This window comes from Coloeus monedula (genome assembly GCF_965178545.1).
Source record: "Coloeus monedula genome assembly, chromosome: 22".
Taxonomy (NCBI): Eukaryota; Metazoa; Chordata; class Aves; order Passeriformes; family Corvidae; genus Coloeus; species Coloeus monedula.
In genome coordinates this window covers 8,222,247-8,246,667 of record NC_138802.1, presented here as the reverse complement: position 1 = coordinate 8,246,667, position 24,421 = coordinate 8,222,247, and the positions used below count along the sequence as shown (strand labels likewise).

The 24,421-nt window shown below is 52.5% G+C and overlaps 3 protein-coding genes across 5 annotated transcripts in view; 1 reads left to right on the top strand and 2 right to left on the bottom strand.

Moving 5' to 3' along the window:
* CCDC30 (coiled-coil domain containing 30) overlaps nucleotides 1-2,962 on the bottom strand; it is a gene marked incomplete at its 5' end in the record, with an annotated part of 34,851 nt that extends 31,889 nt beyond the window's left edge. The window contains 3 exons of the mRNA XM_082295598.1: nucleotides 1,569-1,689; nucleotides 2,541-2,726; nucleotides 2,864-2,962. Coding sequence (XP_082151724.1) covers nucleotides 1,569-1,689; nucleotides 2,541-2,726; nucleotides 2,864-2,962 — 406 coding nt within the window. The remainder of the gene's footprint in view (nucleotides 1-1,568; nucleotides 1,690-2,540; nucleotides 2,727-2,863) is intronic.
* Nucleotides 2,963-5,928: 2,966 nt separating this feature from the next.
* Nucleotides 5,929-9,252, bottom strand: PPCS (phosphopantothenoylcysteine synthetase). Of its 3 annotated transcripts, none has more exons than XM_082295599.1 (3): nucleotides 8,716-9,252; nucleotides 7,967-8,070; nucleotides 5,929-6,440 (listed from the first exon to the last, which is right to left on the bottom strand). In XM_082295599.1, exons 1-3 carry the CDS (start codon nucleotides 9,239-9,241, stop codon nucleotides 6,117-6,119), a joined length of 954 nt encoding a protein of 317 aa, XP_082151725.1. In that variant the 5' UTR covers nucleotides 9,242-9,252; the 3' UTR covers nucleotides 5,929-6,116. The 3 variants fall into 3 exon arrangements, with proteins under 3 accessions (XP_082151725.1, XP_082151726.1, XP_082151727.1); XM_082295600.1 differs by having other exon boundaries at nucleotides 7,967-8,043; XM_082295601.1 differs by having other exon boundaries at nucleotides 9,155-9,229.
* Nucleotides 9,253-9,417: 165 nt separating this feature from the next.
* On the top strand, nucleotides 9,418-23,665 carry ZMYND12 (zinc finger MYND-type containing 12; the record flags this gene model as incomplete). Its single annotated transcript, XM_082295737.1, has 8 exons — nucleotides 9,418-9,500; nucleotides 10,721-10,862; nucleotides 15,861-16,032; nucleotides 17,372-17,541; nucleotides 19,507-19,629; nucleotides 20,456-20,576; nucleotides 22,095-22,240; nucleotides 23,546-23,665. 8 exons carry the CDS (start codon nucleotides 9,418-9,420, stop codon nucleotides 23,663-23,665), a joined length of 1,077 nt encoding a protein of 358 aa, XP_082151863.1.
* Nucleotides 23,666-24,421: the final 756 nt, after the last annotated feature.

Here is a 24,421-nt window from a genome sequence, read left to right as displayed (position 1 = left end):
CTGCCCTCAGCTCACCCTCAGCCTCCTCTGCTCCAGCTGAACAAACCTGGATGAAAGGACCAGTCACTCAATAAAGTGCTCCACAAGGACCCAAAACATCCTGGGGCTGGCACCTCTCCCCGCAGGTGACAGCCCAGAGGGAGCAGGGTTTCCAGTTTCTTAAATTATCCACACACATCCCAGCATGGCAGCCAATGCCAGCAGTGAGTCAACAACAAGTCCTGAACCTCAAAATCAGAGTGATAGCCCCAAAAAAGTCCCTCCAGAAACACTCTACAGTACCAAAGCCACCCCCCCCACCCAAGGACAATACACTGGGAACAACTGGATGGCAACCAGTAACCCCCCCTGGATACACCGAGATCCATGGACAAGGATCTCAGCTTCCATTCCAGACGTACTCATTGCTCAACAGCCTCAGGAATCCCCAAGAAATGGAGAAAGTCCAGAGGAGCAGAGCCGCCAGGAGGAAATGACCGCATTCCAGCTTTGGGGATATTCTGTCTTTCTACTGACACCTTGTGGGAACGGAGAGAACCAGGAACAGAGTTTTCTGCCACAGCGAGGCTCCCAAGAGCTCATTATTCATTTTAACCTTTGTAAGCAGCCTTTTCACCACAAACCACGCCTTTAAGCGCCCAGAAAAATCAAATTTTTAGATAAATCCCTCTTTGGAAAGTCACACCACCAGATGTGCTCCCTGAAAACCCAACCGATGCTCAAAATTTTCCCCAAACTCCTGTATTTGCTGCCCCAAAAAAAGCCTGAATCACAAAGAAACTCTTTAAGTTGTGCCATCACTGCCAGTTTTATCTTAGGGCCCAGGATGATACAGGTCACGAAAGGAGTTAATGGTGACATGGGCTATGAGCACCACTGAAAGTGCACCAGAAGACTGAAAAAAAAAATCAAGAATTAAACCCAGCAAAAGGGGCCCTAGAGTTTGAAAACAAATTATTTGAAGTTAAATAAGTGAAATAATTTGTTTAAATAAAATTACTGAACCTCTGAGGGGCCCTGACCAACTTGGTCTAGTGGAAGGCATCCTGCCCATGGCCAGGGGTGGAACTGGATGAGCTTTAAGGTCTCTTCCAACCCAAACCATCCCGGGATTCCATAACAATGAGCACACCCAAGTTTGAATCGCCAGAACAAACAATTCCTGTCCCTCACATTGTTTTAAAAAATGTGGAGTTTGTGTAAACCAAAACCAAGAGCAAATTCACTGACTTGGTGGGAGCAGGTAATTCAGAGCTGGAAACCAAAGAGCACCATCAATTCTGGTCTTCAAACAGTCTCTAGAAGATGCTTTGTGCAACAACAGAGCTACGTGCAGAACCTGCCAAATTCCCTGAATAAAGGCAGTAAAAGCAGGCAAGAATCTCTAAATCAATTACAAATCTGTTTGAACAGCTCATTAACACTTTTAGCAACTTCTTGAACAACAAACCACTGAGAACTCCCTTAGAACTCCCCAAAAAATGCTTCTCAGCTCTCCAAGAAGCTCTCCAGACCCAAACACCTGCCAGTGCATTCCTGGGGCCCACGCTCTGGAGGGAAGGGACTACCTTGCTGCAGCTGTAGCTGTGCCAGCTCCAGCCTGAGCTGCTCATTCTCCTTCTCATATTCAGAGGCAATGGCATCCCACTCTTCTGTCAGGGTACGGACATGGCCCACATAGCTTTCCACCTGAAATACAGAAAATCCAGCTACTTCCATGTCTGCCAGCACCTCCAATGAGCCAGCAGCACAAAAAGTTCTCCACCTCATCATGTTTACAGGATAACCTCAAATATTTGCAGGACAATATGTCTTATGCCTTTGGAACACCTAGGGATGGTAAAACCTTGACTGGGAGGTCAGCAGGTCAGGCAGCTATGCGGGTGCTGGCATGTGTGGAGCTTTTGACCATGGCTCTGTGGGAGCTGCTGGGCTCACCAGGTGCTTTGTGATGCCCAACATGAGGAATGGGGACATAAATCCTGAGCTCCTGAGGGCAGCAGTGTGGCAGTGACACCCCTGAACCTGCTGCTGCATAGAGGGGGATCAGGGGATGCAGGCCTCGGTGGGTTAACTCGGGGGGTATCCTACAACCACTGAGGTTGGAAAAGACTCCCAAGAGTCCAACTTGTGATGAAACTCCACCTCGTCACCAGACCAGAGCACTGAGTGCCACGTCCTGTCGTTCTTTGAACACCTCCAGGGATGGGGACCCCATCACTACCCTGCGCAGCCCCTGGCAATGCCTGACCACTTTCTCAGTGAAGAAATTTCTCATGTCCAGCCTGAATGTCCCCCGATGCAGCCTGAGGCCGTTCCCTCTCCTCCTGTCCCTGTTCCCCGGGAGCAGAGCCCGACCCCCCCCCCCCCCACCGGCTGCCCCCTCCTGTCAGGGAGTTGCGCAGAGCCACAAGGTCCCCCTGGAGCCTCCTCTTCTCCCTTTCCCAACTCCCTCAGCCGCTTCTGGTGCTCCAGCACCTTCCCCAGCGCCGTTCTCCTCCCAGGACAGGCCCCAGCCGGGCCCGCTCTCCGGCCCTTACGTCTCTCATGTCCTGGGCCCGCCGCCGCTCCAGCTCGCCCAGCCGGGTCTCCGCTCGCCGCAGAAGCCGCCAGGCCAGGCCCAGCTGCTCCTCGGCGGGGGCGGCGGGGTCGGCGCCCACAGCCCGCAGCCAGCGCCGGATGGTGTCTGCCGGCACCGGGGGCTCCGCCGGCACCGGGGGCTCCGCCTGCGGGGCAGCGAGAGGAGCCGTGAGCGACAGGGGGAGCGCGAGTACCCCCACACCCTCGGGCCGATCCTGGGGGTACAACCGACCCCCCGGAATCCCCCCCCACGCCGGGCCGGTGCCGGGGGTACAGCCGATACCCCGAACCCTCCCCTGGGCTGGTCCCGGGGGTACAACTGGCCCCCGATGCCCCCGAGCCGGTGCCGGACACCCACCGGGGCGGCGGAGGCCGCGTCCATGCGGCGGGACTGAGCCCCCCCGGCGCCATGGCAACAGGCCACGCCCCTTGCCACGGCCACGCCCCAATCCGCAATGCCGTGGCTGGGCCTGTGAGGCCACGCCCCCACGCTCACGTCACGTGTGGTTTGGGGGCCGCCACGCCCCCTCCTCGCTCCGTGACGCCCCCTGGCGGCCGGCAGCGGGCGCAGCGCAGCTCCCGCCGGGGTCACCCCTGGGTCACAAAAAACGGGCCAAAAACATGAACAAAAGGGGCCCAAAGTTTTCCCGATTTTCTTCTAAACCCCAAGTGAATCTGCTACAGCTGAAGGGGAAGCAGGTGAGTACATGGAGCTGAGCCTAGATAAGAGAAGGCTTTAGGGAGACCTTAGAAACCATGCCAGTTCCTACTCCAAGAGAGCTGGAGACAGACTTGGGACAAGGACATGGAGTGACAAGAGAAGAGGGGATGGTTTCCCACTGCCAGAGGGCAGGGTCAGATGGGATATTGGGAAGAAATCCTTCCCTTTGAGGGGGAGGCCCTGGCATGGGTTGCCCAGAGAAGCTGTGACTGCCCCATCCCTGGAAGTGTTCCAGGCCAGGTTGGACAGGGCTTGGAGCAACCTGGACTAGTGGAAGGTGGAATGAGATGAGCTTTAAAGCCCCTTGAAACCCAAAGATGATTCCATGAGATTGAAGAACTGCAGAGCAAAGTAGGTCCATCCTGCAGAACTGACTCACTGGCTGAAGACACTGCACAAAGGGATGGCAGAGAAAGAAGACCGAGACATGGAGAAGAGGGACATGGCAGAGTCCAGTGAGGACCTTCCACTGAGCCCTCTGGGATCCTCAGAAAGCAACGGACAGGTCCCGGACTTGCAGGAGCCACCTCCAACTTAGGTACCACAACCGGCATTCCCGGAGCTGGTGCCCAAACACTGCCAGGGTGGGAGCACTCATGGGCTTGGTTTAACCTCCCACACGGAAGAGGTGCATCCCTGACATGGGATCGGGATGGCTGTGCCTCAGACTGAGCTTAAAGAACCTCCCCAGCCCGCACTTCACAAGTAGGGGCAGACACAACGCTGGAAGCCCACAAAGTGTTCCCAAGTCCAATGAAACCCCAAGATTCCCAGGGCCCACTGCCCCAGTCTGCTCCTCAAAAAGCTCAGATTATTCCTCTCCTTTCCAACCACTTCAGAGAAATCCCAGGACACTCTGAAGACCGTGTTGGTGGCATTTCTCCCATCCCTTGTCCCAACACTCCTGCAAGGGCATGTTCAACTTACACACATTTTTACATTCTCATCCCTGCTGACACATCCATGCTGTCCATAGAGGCTCTAAGACAAGGGAAATCCCAGACTCGACATTCCCATCAATTACATATTGGGAGATGAAGACAAGCAGTTCTCAGAGCTTATTCACCTTCTGTATCAGTCCTGGTCACAGAGAAGTTGTGAGTTCCTTCTCCTGACTCAGTTAACCAGCCGGATCTCTCCTCTCCTGACCAACCTGGACTTCTCCCATCACTGATGGGATCCACTGATCCTGTCCTTGTGCTCTTTTCTTGCTCTTCTGGCTTTATTTTCCTTGGTTTTTGAGCATCCATCACTTTCAGGGAATTGGTGTTATTACAAAATCACTGCTGCCTCCTATTCTGTGGTTTCACCCAGAGCACAGTCTTGCCTTTGGAAATGCTTCCAGCATTCCCGTGTGCTGTTGTCCTTCTTTCCAGGATCCCAGTGAATTTGAGGATAGCCTGTGAGCAGACACACAGTGGACAGCAGGAGAGCTGCAGTCAAGTTTCCTGCAGGCATGAGGAGCACACACTTTGAAGTTGGTAATCGTTGGAAGAGGGTTTAGACAAAACCAGGAACGTTCCAGTTCTAACTCCACACAGCCAAAAAGGAAGTGTCCCCTTCCAGGGTCAATCACTGCCACCCCTTCTGCTGTCAGAGAATCATGGAATAACTAAGCCTGGAAAAGCCCTCCAAGATCTTTAAATCAAACCATTCCCCCAGCACTGCCATATTTACCCTAAACCATGTCCCCAGGTGCCACATCCAGAGTTTTTTTGAACACTTCAAGGGATGGTGACTCCACCACTGCCCTGCACAGCACGTGCCAATACCTGAACACCTTTCCATGAACACTTTTCCCAATATCCACCCTTTAACCTCCCCTGGCACAGCTTGAGGCTGTTTCCTCATCCTCTCCCTTGTTCTCTGGGAGCAGAGCCCGACCCCCACCCTGTCCCCAGCTGCCTCCTCCTGTCAGGGAGTTGTGCAGAGCCATAAGGTCCCCCTGGAGTCTCTTTTTCTCCAGGCTGAGCCCCTTTCCCAGCTCCCTCAGCCGCTCCTGGTGCTCCAGTCCCTTCCCTGGACACCATGCCCCTCAGTGCCCACTTCCCTTCTCCAGCCTTGGCCTTAAGCTTGGATCCTTCCTCTGTGCTCTGAGCCAGATGTGGCCTTGCCTTTGTTTACAGAGCTCTGCAGTGACACTTGAGCCTTGTTTGGTGAGAGCTGCCCAAACACTGCCTTGGAAAACTTCCTGGTGTAAACGGAATACGAAGCAAAGCAACCTACAAATACCTGGGATGGAAGGAAAACCTTTGAAACAGCTGCTTTAGGGACGCTGCTGAAGCACCTGAACTGTAGGAACTTGGGATCTCTCCCAGGATCTCTCCTGGCACAAGACCTGCTCCCCCAAAGTCGCTGTCACCTCATTCTCCTTTGTGACACCCTGGTTTCATCATCCACTCTCAACACCAGATGATTCCCCACTCCAGTCATAAAACCAGCACATCTTTCCTGCAAAGCCCCATTCCTTCCTATAGCCATTCCAAAAGAAACTTCAAAGAGGGAGATTCAAGAAATTCTTTATATACAGAGACCTTCATCATTTCTCGTCCTCCCAGTTCTCCCAGCCCACGGGACAGAAGCGAGCTCGTTTTCTCCTGTAAACACCAGGACAAATATCCTTGGAATGGTTTCTCTTCCATGTATTTCTCTTTTACAAAACCGCAATAGCCGTGGCCAAGCTGTAGAAAAGTGACACAGTGTTGGACAGCCCTCCTCAGTGTTCTGTGGGGATTGGTTTATCTACCTGGACAGGGAATAACTCCGGTCCCACTCCCTCTCCAGCACAATTCCCTCGTTTCCTCCGAGATGCTCCTCAGCCATTTCTCTCTATGAAGGCCGTGTGCTGGCCCTGGAGGTAACTCACAATCTTCTCCTCTATTTCCATGCCTTGTGCTATTTCCTCGTCAGACAGGGATAAGGGAGTCTGCGAGTCCCTGGTGACAATGATGACGGAGGTTCTCCGGGATTCCAGGACATTGGCCACCACCACCTGGTGCCGGTATTTCTCCAGAGCCTGCTGAGATTTATCCAGGAGGATCTGGGGATCTGTCTCCAGTTTGAAGGAAATCACAAAGGCCTCCGGGGCCCAGTCTCTGACCAGGGGTGACAGCATTTTTGGCACCATCTTCATTGTGATCTGCAGTGGGGAAAGATAAAAAGAAAAAATCAGTAGAAACATTACCAGGAGTTCTAACAGGAGATGGGATGGGAAAGAGAGAAATTCCAGCTTTGTTTCATATTCCATTTACACCAGGAAGTTTTTCGAGGCAGTGTTTGGGCAGCTCTCACCAAACAAGGTTCAAACGACACTGTAAATTTAAGTTAAATGATCCATGTGGTGCTCACAATCAGGGGGTTCTGGGGCTGGGCCACAGGAACTCTGCATTCCCAGAGCTAACCCCACTCGGGGAGTATAAACATGAGGAGAGAAGATTAAAAAAAAAAAAAGCATTACAACTGCATAAATCTGAGTTTTCAGCTCTCCAGAATCCAGGCAGTTTATCCCATCTTCACCTTTCCTTCTATCAACTCCTTAACATACATGAGGCATCACAGTGCCAAAGCATGGGGGAAAAATAGTAGGAGACTTTGTTCTCCAGCCTCCCAACCTCTAGATCTGTCACTGGGAATCAGGCCAGGTCTCGTCTTTCCAATGCCAACAATAAAGAATGAAGCCCAGCAACTTCTTAGAAGGTAATTAATTAAATAAATTTTTATATATTTGTTATATAAAGAATTCCAGAGCCACCTGCTCCCATTGCTGAGAGGGACCTCGGTGCTGCAGTGTTGGACTGTCATTTGTACAAGCAGGATGGATCCTGAGGTCATGGAATGATTTGGGGTTGGGAGGGACCTTAAATCCCATCCCATTCCACCCCCTGCCATGGGCAGGGACACCTTCCTCTATCCCAGGTTGCTCCAAGCCCCACCCAGCCTGGTCTTGGACACTTCCAGGGATCCAGGGGCAGCCACAGCTTCTCTGGGCATCCTGTGGCAGGGCCTCCCCACCTTCATAGGGAAGAATTTCTTCCCAATATCCAATCTAAATCTATTCTGTCAGTTTGAAGCCATTCCCCCTCACCCTGTCACTCCAGGCCCTTGTCCAAAGCCTCTTTCCAGACAACAGGCAGCAACTCAAGTACTCCAGGAGCTATTCTTGGAGCACTTCAGCTCTCTGAGACCCACCCTCTCCTCATCTCCATGGAAGCACAGGCAGCTTTAAAGGACAAAGACAGAAGAGCAGGAGGCACCTCAGGGGCCCCTCTTCATGTGCCACACCACAACTGCAGACATGTTGAAGCTGCTCTGTATCAGACAGAGCGGCACTGACCTCCTTGCAGATAACCCATGGCACCACTCACCCCTTCATTCCACCCTAAAAATAAACCTGGATCAAAGCAGAACAGGGCTGACCCTGCCATGCCCTCTTATCTGGGCCCCTCGGGGCAAGATAAGAATAAAACAACGCAACTCCAGGATTTCCACAGGGTTCCATTCCTGTGGGATCTCACCCTCCCGTTCCCTCTGACAACACACACAAGCTTCTGCTTTGCAGCTTTCCCAGGTTTTATCCACAGCCAGTTCTCAGGAGAAGGACCCTGGAAGCAAGGAGGGGACAGGTGAGGGGGGTGGCAGAGAGAGCCGTGCCCAGGGGGGCCTCACCTGCAGGGGCCCCTCCGAGGACTGGATCTTGTGCTCCGGCATCTCGGAGGCCGGGATGTAGAAATCCGACACGGCGGCTGCCAGGTAGAACATGACACTGGAGCCTGTGGGAACACGACTGCTGTCCCCCACTGCCATGGCCTGTCCCTGTCACCCCAGAGCCAGCCGGGCTGCCACCCACACACAATAAACAGGGGAGACCAGGGCCTCCCCCAGGGACCCCCCACCGCCAGCACTGGCAGCACTGACCCCACCCTGGGGTCCCCTAAGACACATTGTTCTCCACTGGGGTCTGTCTTGTCCCCTCCTCCCAAACCCCAACAGCCCGCAGGGACAGCCCAGACTCTCATGCCGGGGTGCAGGAGCCCTCCAAGCAAGGGCCCCCCCTTGTCCCCTCATGCCAGAGCCTCACAGGCCCCGGGGTCACGTCATACCCAGGCCCTGGGGCTACCGCGAGGGGGTTCTATCATCTACCCTATGCCGGTAGACCTTTCCCCCCACAACCACCATATCCCCTCGTTCTTGGTCCTCCTGTCCTCTCACACTGGAGATCCGCATGAGAGCCTCATCCTTTCTCATCCTGAACCTTCTCACAGGACCACCCTGTTCCCTCCTTCCTGGGCTCCCTCACACTGGAGACCCACATGGGGGCTTCATCCTCTCTCGCCTTGTGCCCTACGAACACGGTGGCCATCCCGTCCCTCATTCCTGGGTCCCCCCGTCCCCTCACGCCCAGGCTCTCCCCGTACCGAGCGGCGCTAGGGCTCGGGCGGCCGCGCGCAGCAGCGCCAGGTACTCGGCGAGCCCGGTGAACTCGATGGCGAGCAGCGCGCCCGCCTCGGTGGCGCGCTGGTACTCGCGGAGCGCGGGCAGCAGCGCGGGCAGCGCGGCGGGGGCGGCGGCCACGCCGGGCGGCGGCCCCGGGGTGAGGCGGAGCGCGTCGAGCAGCGCGGGGCCGTGTGGCGGCAGGGCGCGGGCCCAGGGGAAGGCGGAGCGGGCGCGGTGCAAGAAACACACGCCGTAGCCCGCCCGCACGAGCCGCTCGGCCGAGGCGGCCCCGCGCCGGCCGCTGCTGAAGTTCTCCAGGAAGCGCACGGCGCGCGCCTCCAGCGGCACCTGCGTCCCGCCCGACGTCACCAGCGCCACGCGCCGCCCGCGTGCCGCCTGTGCCGCCGCCCAAGCCCGCACCCGGCCCTCGGTCGCCGCCGCATCCACGTCGTTGTCCTCGTCCTTCTCCTCGTCCTTCTCCTTCTCCTCCTTCGCCGCCGCCGCCATGACCGGCCCGCCCACCCCCGCCGGAAATCACGTGAACACCCTCCCCGTACCGGAAGTGTTGCCTTCGCAACGGCAAGCCAGCGCTATCGTCAGTGTTTCTCGGAAGTGACGTATTTCCGCCTCGCCGGAAGCGTCACCCCGGTAACCAGGGACGCGTCGAGGGTTCAGGGCCGGCCATGGCGGGGCTCCCGCGCTGCGAACTGTGCGGGGCCCGAACGGCCCCGCTGCGCTGCCCCGGCTGCCGCCTCACCTACTACTGGTGAGAGACCCCGGGGGGAGGCCCTGGGAGCAGGATGATGTCTGGGGCACAGGGACAGGGCAGAGGCCAGGGATTAGCTCCAGGGTGAGGCTCGAGGCACAGGCAGAAAGCTTGGGATAAGGCTTGGGATTCAGGATGAGGCCCAGGAAGGAGGAGGCAGGAACAGACTTGGGACAGGACGAGAGGCAGGACACAACAAGGCTCAGAACACGAGGCCCAGGATGTGGCACAAAAGGCAGGAACAGGCCCAGGAGAAGACTCAGGACGCAGGAGAAACGGCTGGGAGGCAGGGACTGGCCCAGGGCAAGGGCTGAGAGACAGGATTAAAGTTTGGGATGTGTTCTGGGACACACGAACAGGGCAGGAAGCAGGCAATAGCCCCAGGATGAGGCATAGGGCACTGGAAGAAGGCCCAGGGTGAGGCCCAGGAAGCAGGAACCAGCCACAGAATGAGGCTCAGGACACGTGGAGAAGGCCCAGGATGAAACGTAGGAGGCAGGTACAGAACAAGGACAGAGAGACAGGGACAAAGCTTGGGACATGGTCTGGGACATAGGCAACAGGCAGGGATTATCCCCGGAATGAGGCTCAGTACAGCGACAACCTCCACAAAGCCCAGGACTCAGGGATGAGATCTGAGACAAAGCTCAGCCAGCAGGGATGGGCTCAGGAGGCAGGGACCAGACTCAGAATGGAGCCTGGGAGCCTAGAGAGGACCCAGGGTGGAGCTCAGCCAGCAGGGCAGCAGCAACTGGAGCAGACACACTCACCTGGGATGTTCCTGCTCCCTTCCAGTGGCTCCTGCATCAGGGAGGCAACAGAGCCGGGAGCTCTGGAGTGTCACACAAATATGCCTCAGATGCCCTCAGAGCAGTCACTGAATTCCAGAACATTCCCTGTTCCCACAGTGACCTGGTGTGGGTTGGTTTGTGGTTTTTGTTTTTCCAGTGTTGGAACCCAGGGACTTGCTCAAACCTTGCTGTATCAGAAGTTCAGGGAGTGATTTAAATAAGGATTTTAACACAGAGAACTGTGGAGATGTGGCAGGACAGCACTGCGGAATGGAAACATTTGGAAATATCATGTACTGGGCGCCCTGTAAACAGCCCAGGGGCTGTGGGTAATTGTTGTAGAGAAAGTCCTAAAATACAGTAGGGAATAATCTTTCCTTACATCATATCCCAGCAAATATCAGTATCCTTCTCCCCTTGTTTTGCCAGCGATGTCTCCCACCAGAGAACCGACTGGATCAGCATCCATGGCCATATCTGCCAGCTGCTCCTCCCAGTCCTCGGGCCCCAGCCCTGTTTCCATTCTGAAAAAGACAGAAAACTTGGCAAGGAGCAGCTGCTGAGGAGGCAGGTGGGTGCGGGAGGAACAAGCACAACTTTAAAGTGCTGCCAGGGAAGGAATTCCAGCTCCTCTCCCTACCCTGGCTGTACATCGTGGGACACACCGGGGGCAGACTGCGCTCACCTGGAATTTTCAGCCACACAGGAGTCTCCAAAGCAGCTTGGGCTGTCACTGCCCAATTCCTATAAAACTGAAAGGAATTTCTTGCCTAAAACCAAGCAGGGCTTTTGCCTTCACAGGATCCACCCCTTTAGAATTCCTCCATGTGGATGCTCCCAAAGAAGAGGATGGCACCTCCTTGGTTGATTTGGGACTTGATTGCAGAGGTTTGGGGGTTGTTTTTTTAAAACAAAACCTCAAAAGTAAGGGGAGTGGGATTATTCTCTCTGTCACTCCTGAGCCTCCAGCCTTTTCCACCAAGTGTTAATTTGGTGTCCTGAACTTCCTCAGGCAGCAGCAGTCCTGGATTTCCCACCCTGCCAGGGAGTTGGTCCATCACCCTGGTTAGTCCGGGATCCAGCTGAGCTTTGCTTCTTCCAGGCTATTTGATGGGAGGGTATCCTCTTTCCCAGAGCAAAGAGGCAAAGAAACCAAGTCCCCTCCCTTTGTTTTCCTGACCAACTTGGAACACCCTTTCCCACTAAGTGCAGCCTTTTATCTCCATCAGGCCTCAGGGATGTGCAGATGTGCAGCTCCTTTCCAGCCCCAGTGGTTTGCAACTCCTTCTTTTTCTGTTTATGGAGTGGCAGGAGCTGCCGTTCCACATTGTTGCTAAAATAACCCACCCAGGTGCATCTGCTCCTGAAAATCCTCCCTATGGAAATAATTTTCCCTCTATAACAACTCCCAGACACAGAATAATGGGGCAGCACGCAGTGGACTTGGAACAATCCAATGGTGCCACTGAAGATAACATCCCTCATCTTGAATTTTATAGGAATTATTATTTTTAAGGTGTTTCTGGCCCAACTGTGGGGCTTTGGGGACCAGCTCATTTCTGTCACCTGTCTTGGGAGCTTCCAGAAAGACAAAGTCCAAAGGCAAAAGTTCTGCTTGGTGAGAGCTCACGACAGGCTTTAGGCAGCAGATTCCTTTTGGTTTTACAGGAATTGGGCAATGATATCACAGGCTGGTTTGGGAACTTCTGTCTGGCTGAAAATCCCAGGTGAGACTGTTGAGCAAAGTCCACGGAAGGTGTGTCAGGCCAGTGTGTCCCAAAGGGAAAATGAAAAACTTCCTTAGTTCTAGGTTCTGTTTAAGTTGTTCTTTATAAAGCCTGCAAGGAAGGTTAAAATGGGTGTCACGGGGCTGTGGCAGGATTTTGCATCCAGAAGTGCTTGAAGCTGTTCCAAGAAGCTCCCCTGCTATTGAACACTGATGTTGACACTGATTACATCAGCAACTAAAATTATCTCCATACATTCCAACAGGCCACGTGGCTGCCAGCTGAGGGAAGTGCTCCTTCATTAGCTGGAAGTTAATCTGCTGGTTTAATTAGGTGAAGGGAAAGACAGCAGGAAGATGAGGCTGGTGGAGAGAAAGTCACTCTTGATTGGGGTTCACACTGGGTCAGCAAACAGCAGCCTGGAGCGGGAGCCTGGGCTGGGAATGGCTCCATGGGCAAGGTGGGGAGAGCAGACTCCAGGGTTTTTCTGAAGTGGAGATTTTTATAGGCTCCTTAACAACCCTTAACAACATCTGCTCTTTGACCTTTGTCTCCAGCCTATTGAAATAAAATAGATTGTGAGAACAGTCTGTGCAGGGACACTTGGCTTTCCTTCTCTCCAAAGAAAGGAGGGAGACGGGAAATCCCTCAGTTATCTGCTGGCTTTCCCAGCAAGAGGGGAAGTTCCTTTTTGTCTGGCAGGGTTTGGAACAGCCAAGTTGGGCCTGGGCTGGCTCAGAGATATTGGGAGAGGGGGAGATTATTCAGTGCCTTGTCTCACTGGCTGCATCACATTCCTATTGCAGATTCAACAAAAGCGCTTTAAAAAGTTCTTCCCTGTGAGGGTGGTGAGGCCCTGGCACAGGGTGCCAAGAGAAGCTGTGGCTGCCCCTGGATCTCTGGAAGTGTCCAAGGCCACGTTGGACAGGGCTTGGAGCAACCTGGGATAGTGGAAGGTGTCCCTGCCCATGGCAGGGGTTGGGATGAGATGAGCCTTAGGGTTCCTTCAACCCAAACCAGTCTGGGATTCTATGCAAAAAAGGCCTTTGAAGTTGAGGGAAAAGCTCTTCAGTCTCATGGTAACCAGAGAAAAAACCTTCTGCCCGAAGCCTGCCTGTGGGTTTGCTGCTTTTTGAACATTTCTGCTGTACTTCACCCACTCCTGCCTCATGTTTGTTTAGAAAACACAGAGCTCCAGCCTCAGTCAGGACACAGGGAAACCTGGGCACATCCAAATGCCCTGTGGCTCAAGGAGCAGGGAGCTGGGAGCCAGGAGGTTTTATGAGTTTCATTCCTCATCTGTGCTCCAAAGCTTTGTTGATAGAAATCTGCTTCTGTCAACATAGCCAGGGGGGAGCCTGCAGACAGCACCTCCAAACTGACAGAACTCCAAGTTTCTGTTTGGAGAAGAGCCTCACCTGCCTGCATGATGTCAGCTCCCCACAGCTCCTGGGCATGGGAAAAGGTCCAGCCCAGCCAGCCGCGGCACTGCTCTGGCTGTAGGTTCAGCTCCAGCTCACTGGAGCCTTCCCTCTTCCTGAAATCCTCATTTCTGCAGACACACCATCAGTTTTGGTGCCTCAGTGTGAATAATGGAAGTGGCACTGAGCCCTGAGTGTGTTCCCAACCCCCGGCTCCCACCTGGAGCAGAGCTGGGGTCCTCAGCCCCCTCAAGCCCCAAAAACTGTGTGGCAGCGCCTTCAGAGAAACCTCAAATTGCAACACACATGGAAAGAGCCCAAAGTGACAGGGCCAGGGGCAAGGGGGAAACCAGGGCAGGGCCAAAAGGAACTATTCCCCCAGGGCTCCTCAGGGCCAAAGGAAACCATCCTCCAAGGCTTGGAACTGTGGTCGGAAATATTCACCGCTCCAGGGCTCCTCTTGCCTCCCGCCCTTCCTTTTCCTCCTGGAAGCTGTGCCAGAGTCCAACCCCCAGCTTGTCCTCACTGCAGATGTTTCAGGCCATGGGAAGCAGCGATGGTACCATTGACAATAGAGTAAAGAAAGAATGATCCCGATCTCCAGCACCTCCCAGATGCCAATCTGGGCGATGCCCACGCACCAGGGTCTGCGCTGGTTGCACCAGACTGGCCCAGAGAGCCTGAGAAATACCAGGTTTTCCTGCTGCTGCCCCAAGCATATGCTGGTTTTCTCCTGGGCACCACCTGCTCCCTGGACATAGTTTGTGTTTCACAGAATCCCAAACTGTTTTGGGGTGGAAAAGACCTTAAAGTCCATCTCATTCCACCTCTTGCCAAGGGCAGGGACACCTCCTACTACCCCAGGTTGCTCTAAGCCCTGTCCAATCTGGCCTTGAACATTTCCAGGGATGCCACAGCTTCTCTGGAAAACCTGCCTTTCCCCTCTCCATGTTCTGGTAGCTCAGGAATGGGTGCTGTGTTTTCTGGCTCCTGGCTCTCCTCACTGGAGATGGGGCTGTTGCTCTGGGCTGTGTTCTTCCACAATTGCATTTATCCAAACAGGTGTCTCTTTACCTGAGCCAGGATCTCCAGGAAACAACTCGCAGGCTGTCCCAGAGTTGCTCCTTCACCCATGGCACAACTCTGCCTCACTCCAAGCAGGTCAAGCTCAGCCAAATGCCAAAGCCTGGCCTCCCGGAGCTCTGAGATTGGTGTCTCTGCTCAGCTCAGCCCCAGCTGGTGGCAGAGGGTGATAAAAGGGTGAACTGGTGTTTTCTCAGGGTCCCACTGCTCTCCAGCAGCACCACTGCTTCTCAGGCACCTTTCCTGCTGCACCACTGCTGGGAAAAGCTGATGAAGAAGTGTTAGTAACTGGCTGGCTGGGGCTCTGAGCAACCTGGTCTAGTGGAATATGTCCCTTCCCATGACAGGGGGTGGAAAAGATGAGCTTTAAGGCCCCTCCCAGCGCAAACCTTTCTGGGATTCTGGGGTTCTGCAAGGATCCTGGCGCTATTTCCTTGGCATCCCTGTAAGGGCACAGCATGCACAGCTCCTGGCAGGGAGCAGGCATTGGGATGAAGATCTGTTTGTGGAGCTGGCAATTACATCAGCTGCTAACAGTGAAGAGGCCAAATGGTGTGGACTGGTAGGAACAGCAAAAGGCAGGGAGCAGCTATACATGGATAAGTACAGGATAAGTTACGGATTCTGACAAACTCTGACAAAGGCTGCAGAAGCTGCTGCACCACCAACTCCGGCTGGGGATGGATTTGGTGAGTGTAACACATTCTGATTTTAACCAGTTTTCAGACTCTGCACACAAAATCTCAGCCCAGGACCAGCCAGGAGAGGGTGGGATGAAGCTGCAGTTCCCTGTGAGGAGCTCTCTCCTCACTCGCTGGCCGTGTCTCCAGCAGTTGGAGATGTGCCGTGCTGGCACCACAGGGCCTGGCTGGCTCTGAGTCACGCTGGGGCCCCTGGCTCTAATCTCCTTTCTGGTCTTGTGATGATCGTTTTCTGTGCTTCACAGCTTTTATGGCTGCAGCCTTATGAGACCTTGTCAGGAGGTGTAAAGGATTCTTCGTCCCAGAAGACACCACATGACCTGTGAGGATGTCCAAAGCTGTTCCTGCTCAGAGCAGGAACGGAGCCAGACTCTAATATGCTCTAATATGACAGCTTTAATGTCTGTCTGTTAATTACAGCCACAAACTACATTACAATTGATGCTTTATAATTTGAAAACTCGATTTTAAAAAGACCCTGTGCATCTGTAACCACCTGGTCTAGTGGAAGGTGTCCCATGGGAGGGGATGGGTTGAGATGGGCTCTATTGTCCCTCCAACCCAAACCATTGTGGGATTCTGTGATTTCCTTTCTCCCTGTCTTTTCTCACTCTGCCCCTGCTCTGTTTCCCTGCAGGAATCCCTCATTGCTGTGGCGTTGAGCACAGCCCAGGGGTTTGTGTGGGCAGGGAAGCCCCTGGAAGCAATTCCTGCAGCACTGCAGGCGCTGCGCTTCAGCTCCAGAGTGTTCGGCTCCGGCTCCATGCAGCTCGTGCCCATCTATCTGCTCCTGGCTGAGGCCTCCACGGGTGAGCATTGTCTACACGGGAATGCTGGCAAGGGCAAGGCCTCCCGGGTCAGGTTTCTGGTTTCCATTTGCCATTTATCTGGGAAGGAGCAGCTCTGGGCCCTGCTCTGCCTCAAGGGCATTGCAGAGATTTGAGCCGTCCCAAACACACACCCCCCTCACACCCCTTTTCTGTGGCTCTGGGGAAAAGAATCTCTCAGCACTCAGGAGATCAATGAAAGCAAATGAAATGTTTTCTCCCTCTCCACCAATTCCCACAAGAGAAGCCTTATGAAAGTCTGTTCTTTACCTCCGTGGCCTCGGGTGACTCTCCAAAGCATTAAATTCCCGAAGGTGATTGGTTGTGCTCTTATCTCAGGGAACCAGCAAACATTTCAGAGGCCATTGCACCCGAAGAACTCCCCGGTTCATTCACAAATCTTTCTCTGCCTGAGCAGAGCCTTTTCTCATTGTGTGCTTTGGAAAACATGGCAAATGAGGGCATGGGAGCTGCTCTCCCAGCAAGAGAGATCCCTGTAAATCACTGCCATTCCAGGAGCACACACAATGCTCCGCTGGCACAACAGAGCTGGCTCAGGGGTTGTCGTAAATGGCGTGGTGAGAGCAGGGAGAAAAAATCCTGTGAGTAATTCCAGTGTGACAAGGTGCGAGTCATCAGTGCCTGCCCAGAGTGGACTGGTCTAGGCCACGTGTTCCAGAGCGATTGAGACCCTCTGCCATGGAGCCAGGCTGGGAGAGCTGGGGGTGTTTGCCTGGAGAAGAGAAGGCTCCAGGGAGACCTCAGAGCCCCTTCCAGGGCCTAAAGGGGCTCCAGGAGAGCTGGAGAGGGACTTTGGACGAGGGTCTGGAGTGCCAGGACAAGGGGGAAATGGCTTCCCACTGCCAGAGGGCAGGGTCAGATGGGGTGCTGGGAAGGAATTCTTCCCTGTGAAGGTGGTGAGGCCCTGGCACAGGGTGCCCAGAGAAGCTGTGGCTGCCCCTGGATCTCTGGGAGTGTCCAAGGCCAGGCTGGATGGGGCTTGGAGCACCCTGGGATAGTGGAAGGTGGAAGCAGGGGGTGGAACTGGATGAGCTTGAAGGTCCCCTCCAATCCAAATAAGTCTGGAATTTTGTGGCTTCTGGCTCCTTTTGGAGTTCTCTACACATTCACCTGTCTGTAAATGAGACTTTAGACACCTGGGCAACTCAGAAGCACTTGTGAAAGAAGTGGGCAATCCCCAAATTGCAGCTCCATATCAAGCTACCCCAAAGGGACAGCCAGCAGTGTTCTCTGACTTTCCTGTTTAAAAAATGCTCCTTATCCTCCTTATTCCCCTGATTATTCCTACATGTCATTCCAGGCACTGGCCGTCTCCGACAGGCAGCCAAGTATCTCTCCCAAGCCCGGTGGATCATCCTCCAAACCCCAGACTGCAGTGCTGCTCTTCAGTCTAAGTTACACCGTGGGCTGGGGCTTTTCTCTGTTGCTGAAGGAAACCTGGACCAGGCTTTGTATCACCTGGCCAATGATGTAAGTCCCTTGGAGTACAGGAACAAGCAACACTTCCATTTTAATTCTTTCTCTCCTCCCACATTGATATGGAAATGCCAGCAGGCAGATTTGGGATCTTGAGAGGGTTCACATTACATTACCTGAACTGGATAGATCTGAGACACCTGTGGATCCATGTGTGAGCTAAAGATGTGTTTTGCCAGTTACCCCTATTCCCGTGAAGTGACAAAAAAATCATGGAATCACTACGGTTGGAAAAGCCCTCCAAGATGATCAAGTCCAACCATTCCCCCAGCACTGCCAGGTCCACCACTAACCCAGGTCTCCCAAGTGCCACGTCCACACATTTTTTTGAACACCTCCAGGGATGGTGATTCCACCACTGCCCTGCGCAGCCTGTTCCAATACTTGAACACCCTTTCCATGAAGAATTTTTCCCGATATCCTTACTTGAACCTCACCTGGCACAACTTGAGGCCGTTTCCTCTCCTCCTGTTCCCTGGGAGCAGAGCCTGACCCCCCGCCGTGGCTGCACCCTCCTGTCAGGGAGTTGTGGAGAACCAGAAGGTCCCCCCTGAGCCTCCTTTGCTCCAGGCTGAGCCTCCCTCAGCCACTCCTCATATGTTTCTTGCATTCCTTGTCTTTACTGCTTCTCCCTATAAATTTCTCCATCAGCTTCATTACAGTGCTGAGATGCCCAGACATTCCTGCCCCAAACTGATGGAGTTGCCTTTTATTCCACAGATAATTTACATTCTGGCTGTTATTTCCCTCAATACTTTCCCAGGTCTGTCACCCATTATTTAATTAATGCATTATTTCCCTATTTCAGTATCTGGTTCAATGACGTTTTCTCCGATTCTACCTCTTTAACCATGAAAACAGTTTGTTACATTGGAAATGGTCATTGCCAGCTGTGTTCCTGAGGATGCTTTGCCTGTCATTTGATCCTCCAAAGCCAGATGAACTTCTCCACATCCTATTTCTGTCCTATGTAGACTAAATTTATCCAGTGCGGAGTGATGTATCCCCACTCCTGTGGAATTTGATAGTGGCTTTGTGTGGGTATAAATGATGACATAAAGGGAGAAGAATTAGACCCTTTCTATTATAACACACAAACTTGTCTCTGCTTAGTCTAGAAACCCTTTGGGAATTTGAGAATCCTGCACAGGAGTCTCCCAAAGGCTTGGGAGATTGCCAAAATCCTTCTTCTTTTTTTTTTTTTAGATTCCCTAAATGTGGTGCCTGAAAGGGCACCAGGTAAGAATTTTTTTGCTCTTAGCAAGTTCAGGACCTGCCTGGACCTTAGCTGCATGTCTGGGATCTGCTGAGAGTCACACGCCAGCTCAGAATAGCTGGAATGCTCCACTGCCTTCCCACTGATCCTCCAGGGCTCCCAGGGAAGAACCGGCTTGTCTGGGGGCTGGGAAAGCAGCAGGATGGGCTTTGGGAGAGGTGGCACAGGAAGAGGGGGAGAGCGGGGGAATCCTGCCCTGGGCTTTAGACAATGAACCGAGCAGGTGTCTCTGCCCCAGACAGAGGGGATTTAGGGTGTTGCATTCCCATGGATCAGTCCCAAAATACAGCTTTTCAGTATGTTCCTATGGATGAACTCTGTGAGCTAAGTATATTCCTATGGATCCTATGGATAAACCCCAAAATACGGTTCCCAAGGACCTCATTCCCATGGACAACCCCAAAATACAGAGTTTTTATACCTTATTCCTATGGATAACCCCTCGCAAAATACAGCTTGTTAGTACCTCATTCCTATGGATAACCCCCAAGTAGAGTTTTTAGTACTTCATTCCTTTATATAACCCCCCAAAACCAGCTTTTAAGTACCACATTTTCCAATCACTAACAGCTATAATCTACCCTGAACATTTGCGATATTATTAATCCACACTGAAAAACTTCCCAGGTTTGACATGAACATGAACCTTCTGGGGTTTATTTTTTGTTTAATATTGATTTCAGGTTTACCTGGCTACTGCTGAGTTTGGACTTAATTCTGTTGAGGTCTCTGGAGGGTACTTCCACATGGCCAACATTTTCTTCCGCCAGAATAAAATGGATGCAGCAAACTCGCTCTATACTGAGGTTGGTAGGACCAAAAATCATCCTCTTGAGTTTTTCTCAGCTTTTTTTGGTACTCTTTCCAATGGTTTTTCCATTTCCCTTTAAAGAGATGATGACTATATCAAGTGTCAGTGTTACCTTTAAGGATCAATCCCAGAAACCCTTTTCATACTTAAATAATTCTCTGAGTTAAAACCAGGAGACATTAATCCTGTAATCAGTTCAAAATTCTTAATAAACTGTCTTCAGTTTGGGCAGCCAAACCTTGTCAAAAAACAGCTTTGCTACCAAATTCCCTGTGCCAGAGGTTAGAGTCCCACCAGCACAGAGGGTCTCTGAGGAGTTCCTAAAGCCAGGGAAGAGTGGGATACAAACAAGCCACCTAAAATTTACACTGGGAATCAGTGAAAAGTCACACTGATAAAAGATTTTCAGAATGGATTGATCAAGCTAGGAAAGTAATAATTATCTACTTGATTTAATAACTGAAAAAAACGAGCTTTTATTTGTTTAAATCAATTTTTGTGGAAATAAGGTGCTGGGAGCTGCAAAATCCACCACCATTCCTGTCCCAAACTTCAACTCAACTAGCTTTTGGTTAGATTTGGTTTTAGTATTTTGGTTAGATTTGTTCAAGTTAGGTGAAAATCCCTAATCAACTGAAGAAGTGAGGGATTCCAGCTGGGGCTGTGTGGGAGAGGAGCGGTGCGATCCCTCCAGGAACATCCAGCCTAGCTCAGTGACCCGCAGGCACTCAGAGGGGATGGGCCGTGCAGGGACATTGTTTGGAGAACAACTGAATACCAGGGATTCACAGGAGTGAAATAATTCCCATGCTTCCTGCCAGGTGAGTAGCCTCTGGCATGACTGGCTGCTGAGCACCCTTCACAGGCACCAGCGAGCGCTCCAGGCCCACGTGGAAGCATCGCCCTTCTCTGAGGATGAGGAAGGCATCGAGGATGGGATGAGTAAGAGCTGCTATTGCTCCAAAACCTTTGAGAAGTGGGGGGTTAAAGAGTCCCTGCACCCTACAGATCATGTTGGCAGTGTTGGGGTTGGCATGGTGTTTCCAGAGGCTGAATTTAATGGGAATGCCAAGTATTCTTGATGTTGGTGCTTGGCAGATTGCCGCAGGCCACTTCAGGAGTGAGAGTGTGCCGTGGAAACCCAGCTTTGCCCTTTCTGTTTGCATTCTCCATTTCACAGCTCCCTTGGCACTGACTGGAGCAAAGCAAGATTTGATCCATGGAATCATAGAATCATTTGGGTTAGAAAGGACCTTTAAAATCATCAAGTCCAACCATTCCTCCAGCACTGTCCTGTTCACCACTAACCCACATCCCAAATGCCATATCCACATGTTTTCTGGACACTTCCAGGCATGGTGACTCCACCCTGGGCAGCCTGTTCCAATGCTTTACATCCCTTCTAATATTCAAAGTAAACCTCTCCTGGTGCAATCTGATACTTCAACATTCTCATTTCTCTGCAGTTCCTCCGTCTGCCTTTAATAATGGATGTGACATTTCACCTCACTTGGGAGGGGCTACAGCTCCTCTCTGGAGCAGTAGGACATGGTGGAATAGCCTGTACAGATAATTGGATGTATTAATCAGGAAAGTACTCTTGAGGGAAAGGCTGGGGAGTTTCTCACTGGCACGTAAAGGTGCAGAAAGCATCAGTGTGCCCCTGGTACTACCTCAGGCTCCACTGGCCAGAGCAGACTCTGGTTCTTGGCTCCTTTCTACCATCTGTGCTAAGGACATTGTCAGGAACGGGAATAACAATTTCTCTCTCTGGAATGTTCAAGGTCAGGTTGGACAGGGCTTGGAGCAACCTGATCTGGAAGTGGAAGGTGTCCCTGCCCGTGGCAGGGGGTTGGAATGAGATGGTCTTTAAGGTGCCTTCCAACCCAAAGCAGTCTGGGATTCTGTGATTATAAGAGAAACATTTCTGTAAATCCCATTTCCTGGCACTACCTCCATCAGGAGTTCCCAGAGTAGGAAGAACACCAAGGCAGGGCTACAGGAGACCATCTTTGGTGTGACAGGAGTAGAAAAGTAGCTCTTTTCCTGCAGCTGTTGTGACTCCACATCCTCTCTAAAGGCTGATCAACAAAAACAGTGACTGGATGAAAGGAGTCCTGTTCAAGGGCATGGAATTTGCATGAAGCTGGGATCATAGAATCCCAGCTGGTTTGGGTGGGAAGGACCTTGAAGTTCACCTAATTCCACCCCCTGCCATGGGCAGGGACACCTTCCTCTGTCCCAGGGTGCTCCAAGCCCCATCCAACGTGGCCTTGGACACTTCCAGGGATGGGGCAGCCACAGCTTCTTTGTGCACCCTGTGGCAGGGCCTCCCCACCCTCAGACCATGTTGATGTTTGTAGTAGAAATACTTTGCTGTCCAGAAGAGCCAGTTGGGCAGTTTTGAATGTATTCTGTTGCACATATCCATCCATCAGGATCATTTCTTTCTCCATGCAGCCAAAGCCCAGCGTGAGGAAGGAACACGGGTGCTGTGGGCGGTGCTGAAGGTCCGGGAAGAGGGACCACTGCATCATCCCAGGGAAACAGCCCGAGTCCTGCATGCCCTGGCCATGATCCACTACCTGGGCCTGGATTTAGCCAAGGTAGGTTGTGTCTGAAAAGGTTCAGGAGAATTGGTCAACTGCCCTGGGGGTCATCCTATCTCCTGGACCTCTTGTTCGCCAGCACCTCTCCTGAGCCCACAGTGGTGGTGACTGAGGACAAAGTGCCTCGTAGCTCTCAAACCAACGGTTTGGGCGGGATATTGGGAGGAAATCCTTCCCTGTGAGGGTGGTGAGGCCCTGGCACAGGGTGCCCAGAGAAGCTGTGGCCAGCCCATCCCTGGAAGTGTCCAAGGCCCAATTGAATGGGGCTTGGAGCAACCTGGGACAGTGGAAGATGTCCCTGCCATGGGACATGAGATCAGCTTTAAAGTCCCTTGCAAGCCAAACTATGCCATGGTTCTGTGATCTGCACTCTGTCAAGGCTGACAGTCCTGGTGGATGTGTTTTGGTCTCTGTCAGGCCAGTGGATCCTGGAGTTATCCACATTTCCTGCATTCATCCTTTATCTGGGCTATCCTGGCAGTGTAGCTGCCTTTAGACCTGAGCTCAGGGGTTACACAGAGAGCAACACCTGGGGCTCACGGACCTGTTCTTTAGCCAGATTCCCCTGAGTTCAAAGTTCAGTCTATTGGAGTCTGTAATTCCAGTTTGGAATCTGCATTCCTGAATCTTTCTGGCTAAAAAATTCACAGGTGACTGCTAACTTCTGTGCTTTACCAAGAATTGATTTTGAGGAAGTGCTGAGCAAAAACCGTCTGGAAATCAGGCCCATCTGTTTGGGATCAGAGCTCAAAACCCCGGGTTTCTTCAGCCTGGGTTATGGGGAGTGAAAATACAGATGGTGAAAAATACTGTGTTGAAATACTAATGGTCTCTCCATTGTATTATAGAAAGCCACAACTATGGGGGTATTTGGGAAACAGAAACAAATTCAAATTAGAAAAAGGACAAAGCTTTATAACTGTGAGAGTGTCTGATCCCTGGAAGAGCTACCAAGGGAATTGGTTTAGTTCCTTATCAAGAGAAATGAAGGATTTCGTTCAGAGTCAGTGAAGCTGGTTTTTTTTCATAGCTTCGGGATTGTTCAGAGGAGCTGTATTAGACAGGAGGTGATGTCCAGCACGGGGGGCTGGGGTCAGTAATCTCCTGTCTGCACCACTGGATCCTAAATATGGGATCTGCTGGCAGCTTTAGGCTCTCCTGTAAAGCAGCTTGTACAGGTCACCTCGAAAAGGGAGCCTGGATCTGCTCCAGGCTGCACTGAGCCTCAGCAGGTATTTAACTACCCTGTGACAAAAGCCAGATTCCTGACAATTTCTGGGTGTCTCTTCTGCCCCATTCCAGGCCCAGGAGGTGGGGATGAAAGCCTTTGACTTGGCCAAGCAGCTGCCCCAGCAAGACTCTCTAGAAACCATTGGTCACCTGCTGGAGTTGATTAATGCCCAGTTTTCCCACACCACATAAAAACTGGCTCTGCCAGACCCAGGTGTTTGGCCAGGTTCTCTCTTACCCGGTTTCCTGAACACCACGAGTGTCACAAGCCTTTGGTCCTTCCTGCTGCTTCCCCTTTCCAGCTGCATCCCTGGCTGTCCCAAACTGTTTGGAAAATAAACATTTTGGTCTGAGTTACTCTTCATGTGCTGCTCCACCTCTGTAACCTCTCAGGGAGTAACAGCACCAGGATGAGAAACAAAAGCACCATGAACACACTGAATTAATCATTTATTGGCCAGGTTGGGAATAAGCAAACAGCCTCTCACAGTGTCATGGTGGTTGTCCAGGAGCCAAGACGAGCTCAGGTGTGTTTCTTACTGGTTTCCTGGCTTTGCTTGCCAGTTTGGTGAGGGAGATCCCATGGAGGGATAGGAGAGGAACACAGGGAAGGGCTGGGGTGGTGGACACCTGCTCCCAGGGACCTGGTTGGCCTTGACAAGGCATTGCAGCTCCCTGCAGAGCCCCTCCATCTCCAAACCAATTTCCAGAGAATCCCAGACTGGTTTGGGATGGGAGGGACCTTAAAGCTCAACCTGCTTCACCCTCTGCCATGGGCAGGGACACTTTCCACTAGGGCAGGTGCTTAGAATTTTCTCTTTCTGCAGAGCTTCTTATAGCTCTGGGCACTGAGAGACTCCTTTGTTCCACTTCCATAGGTAGAAGTTCCACAGGAAGTATTTCCATCCAGGAGGGACCATGGGAGGCATGAGGGACTGTAAGCAGTGT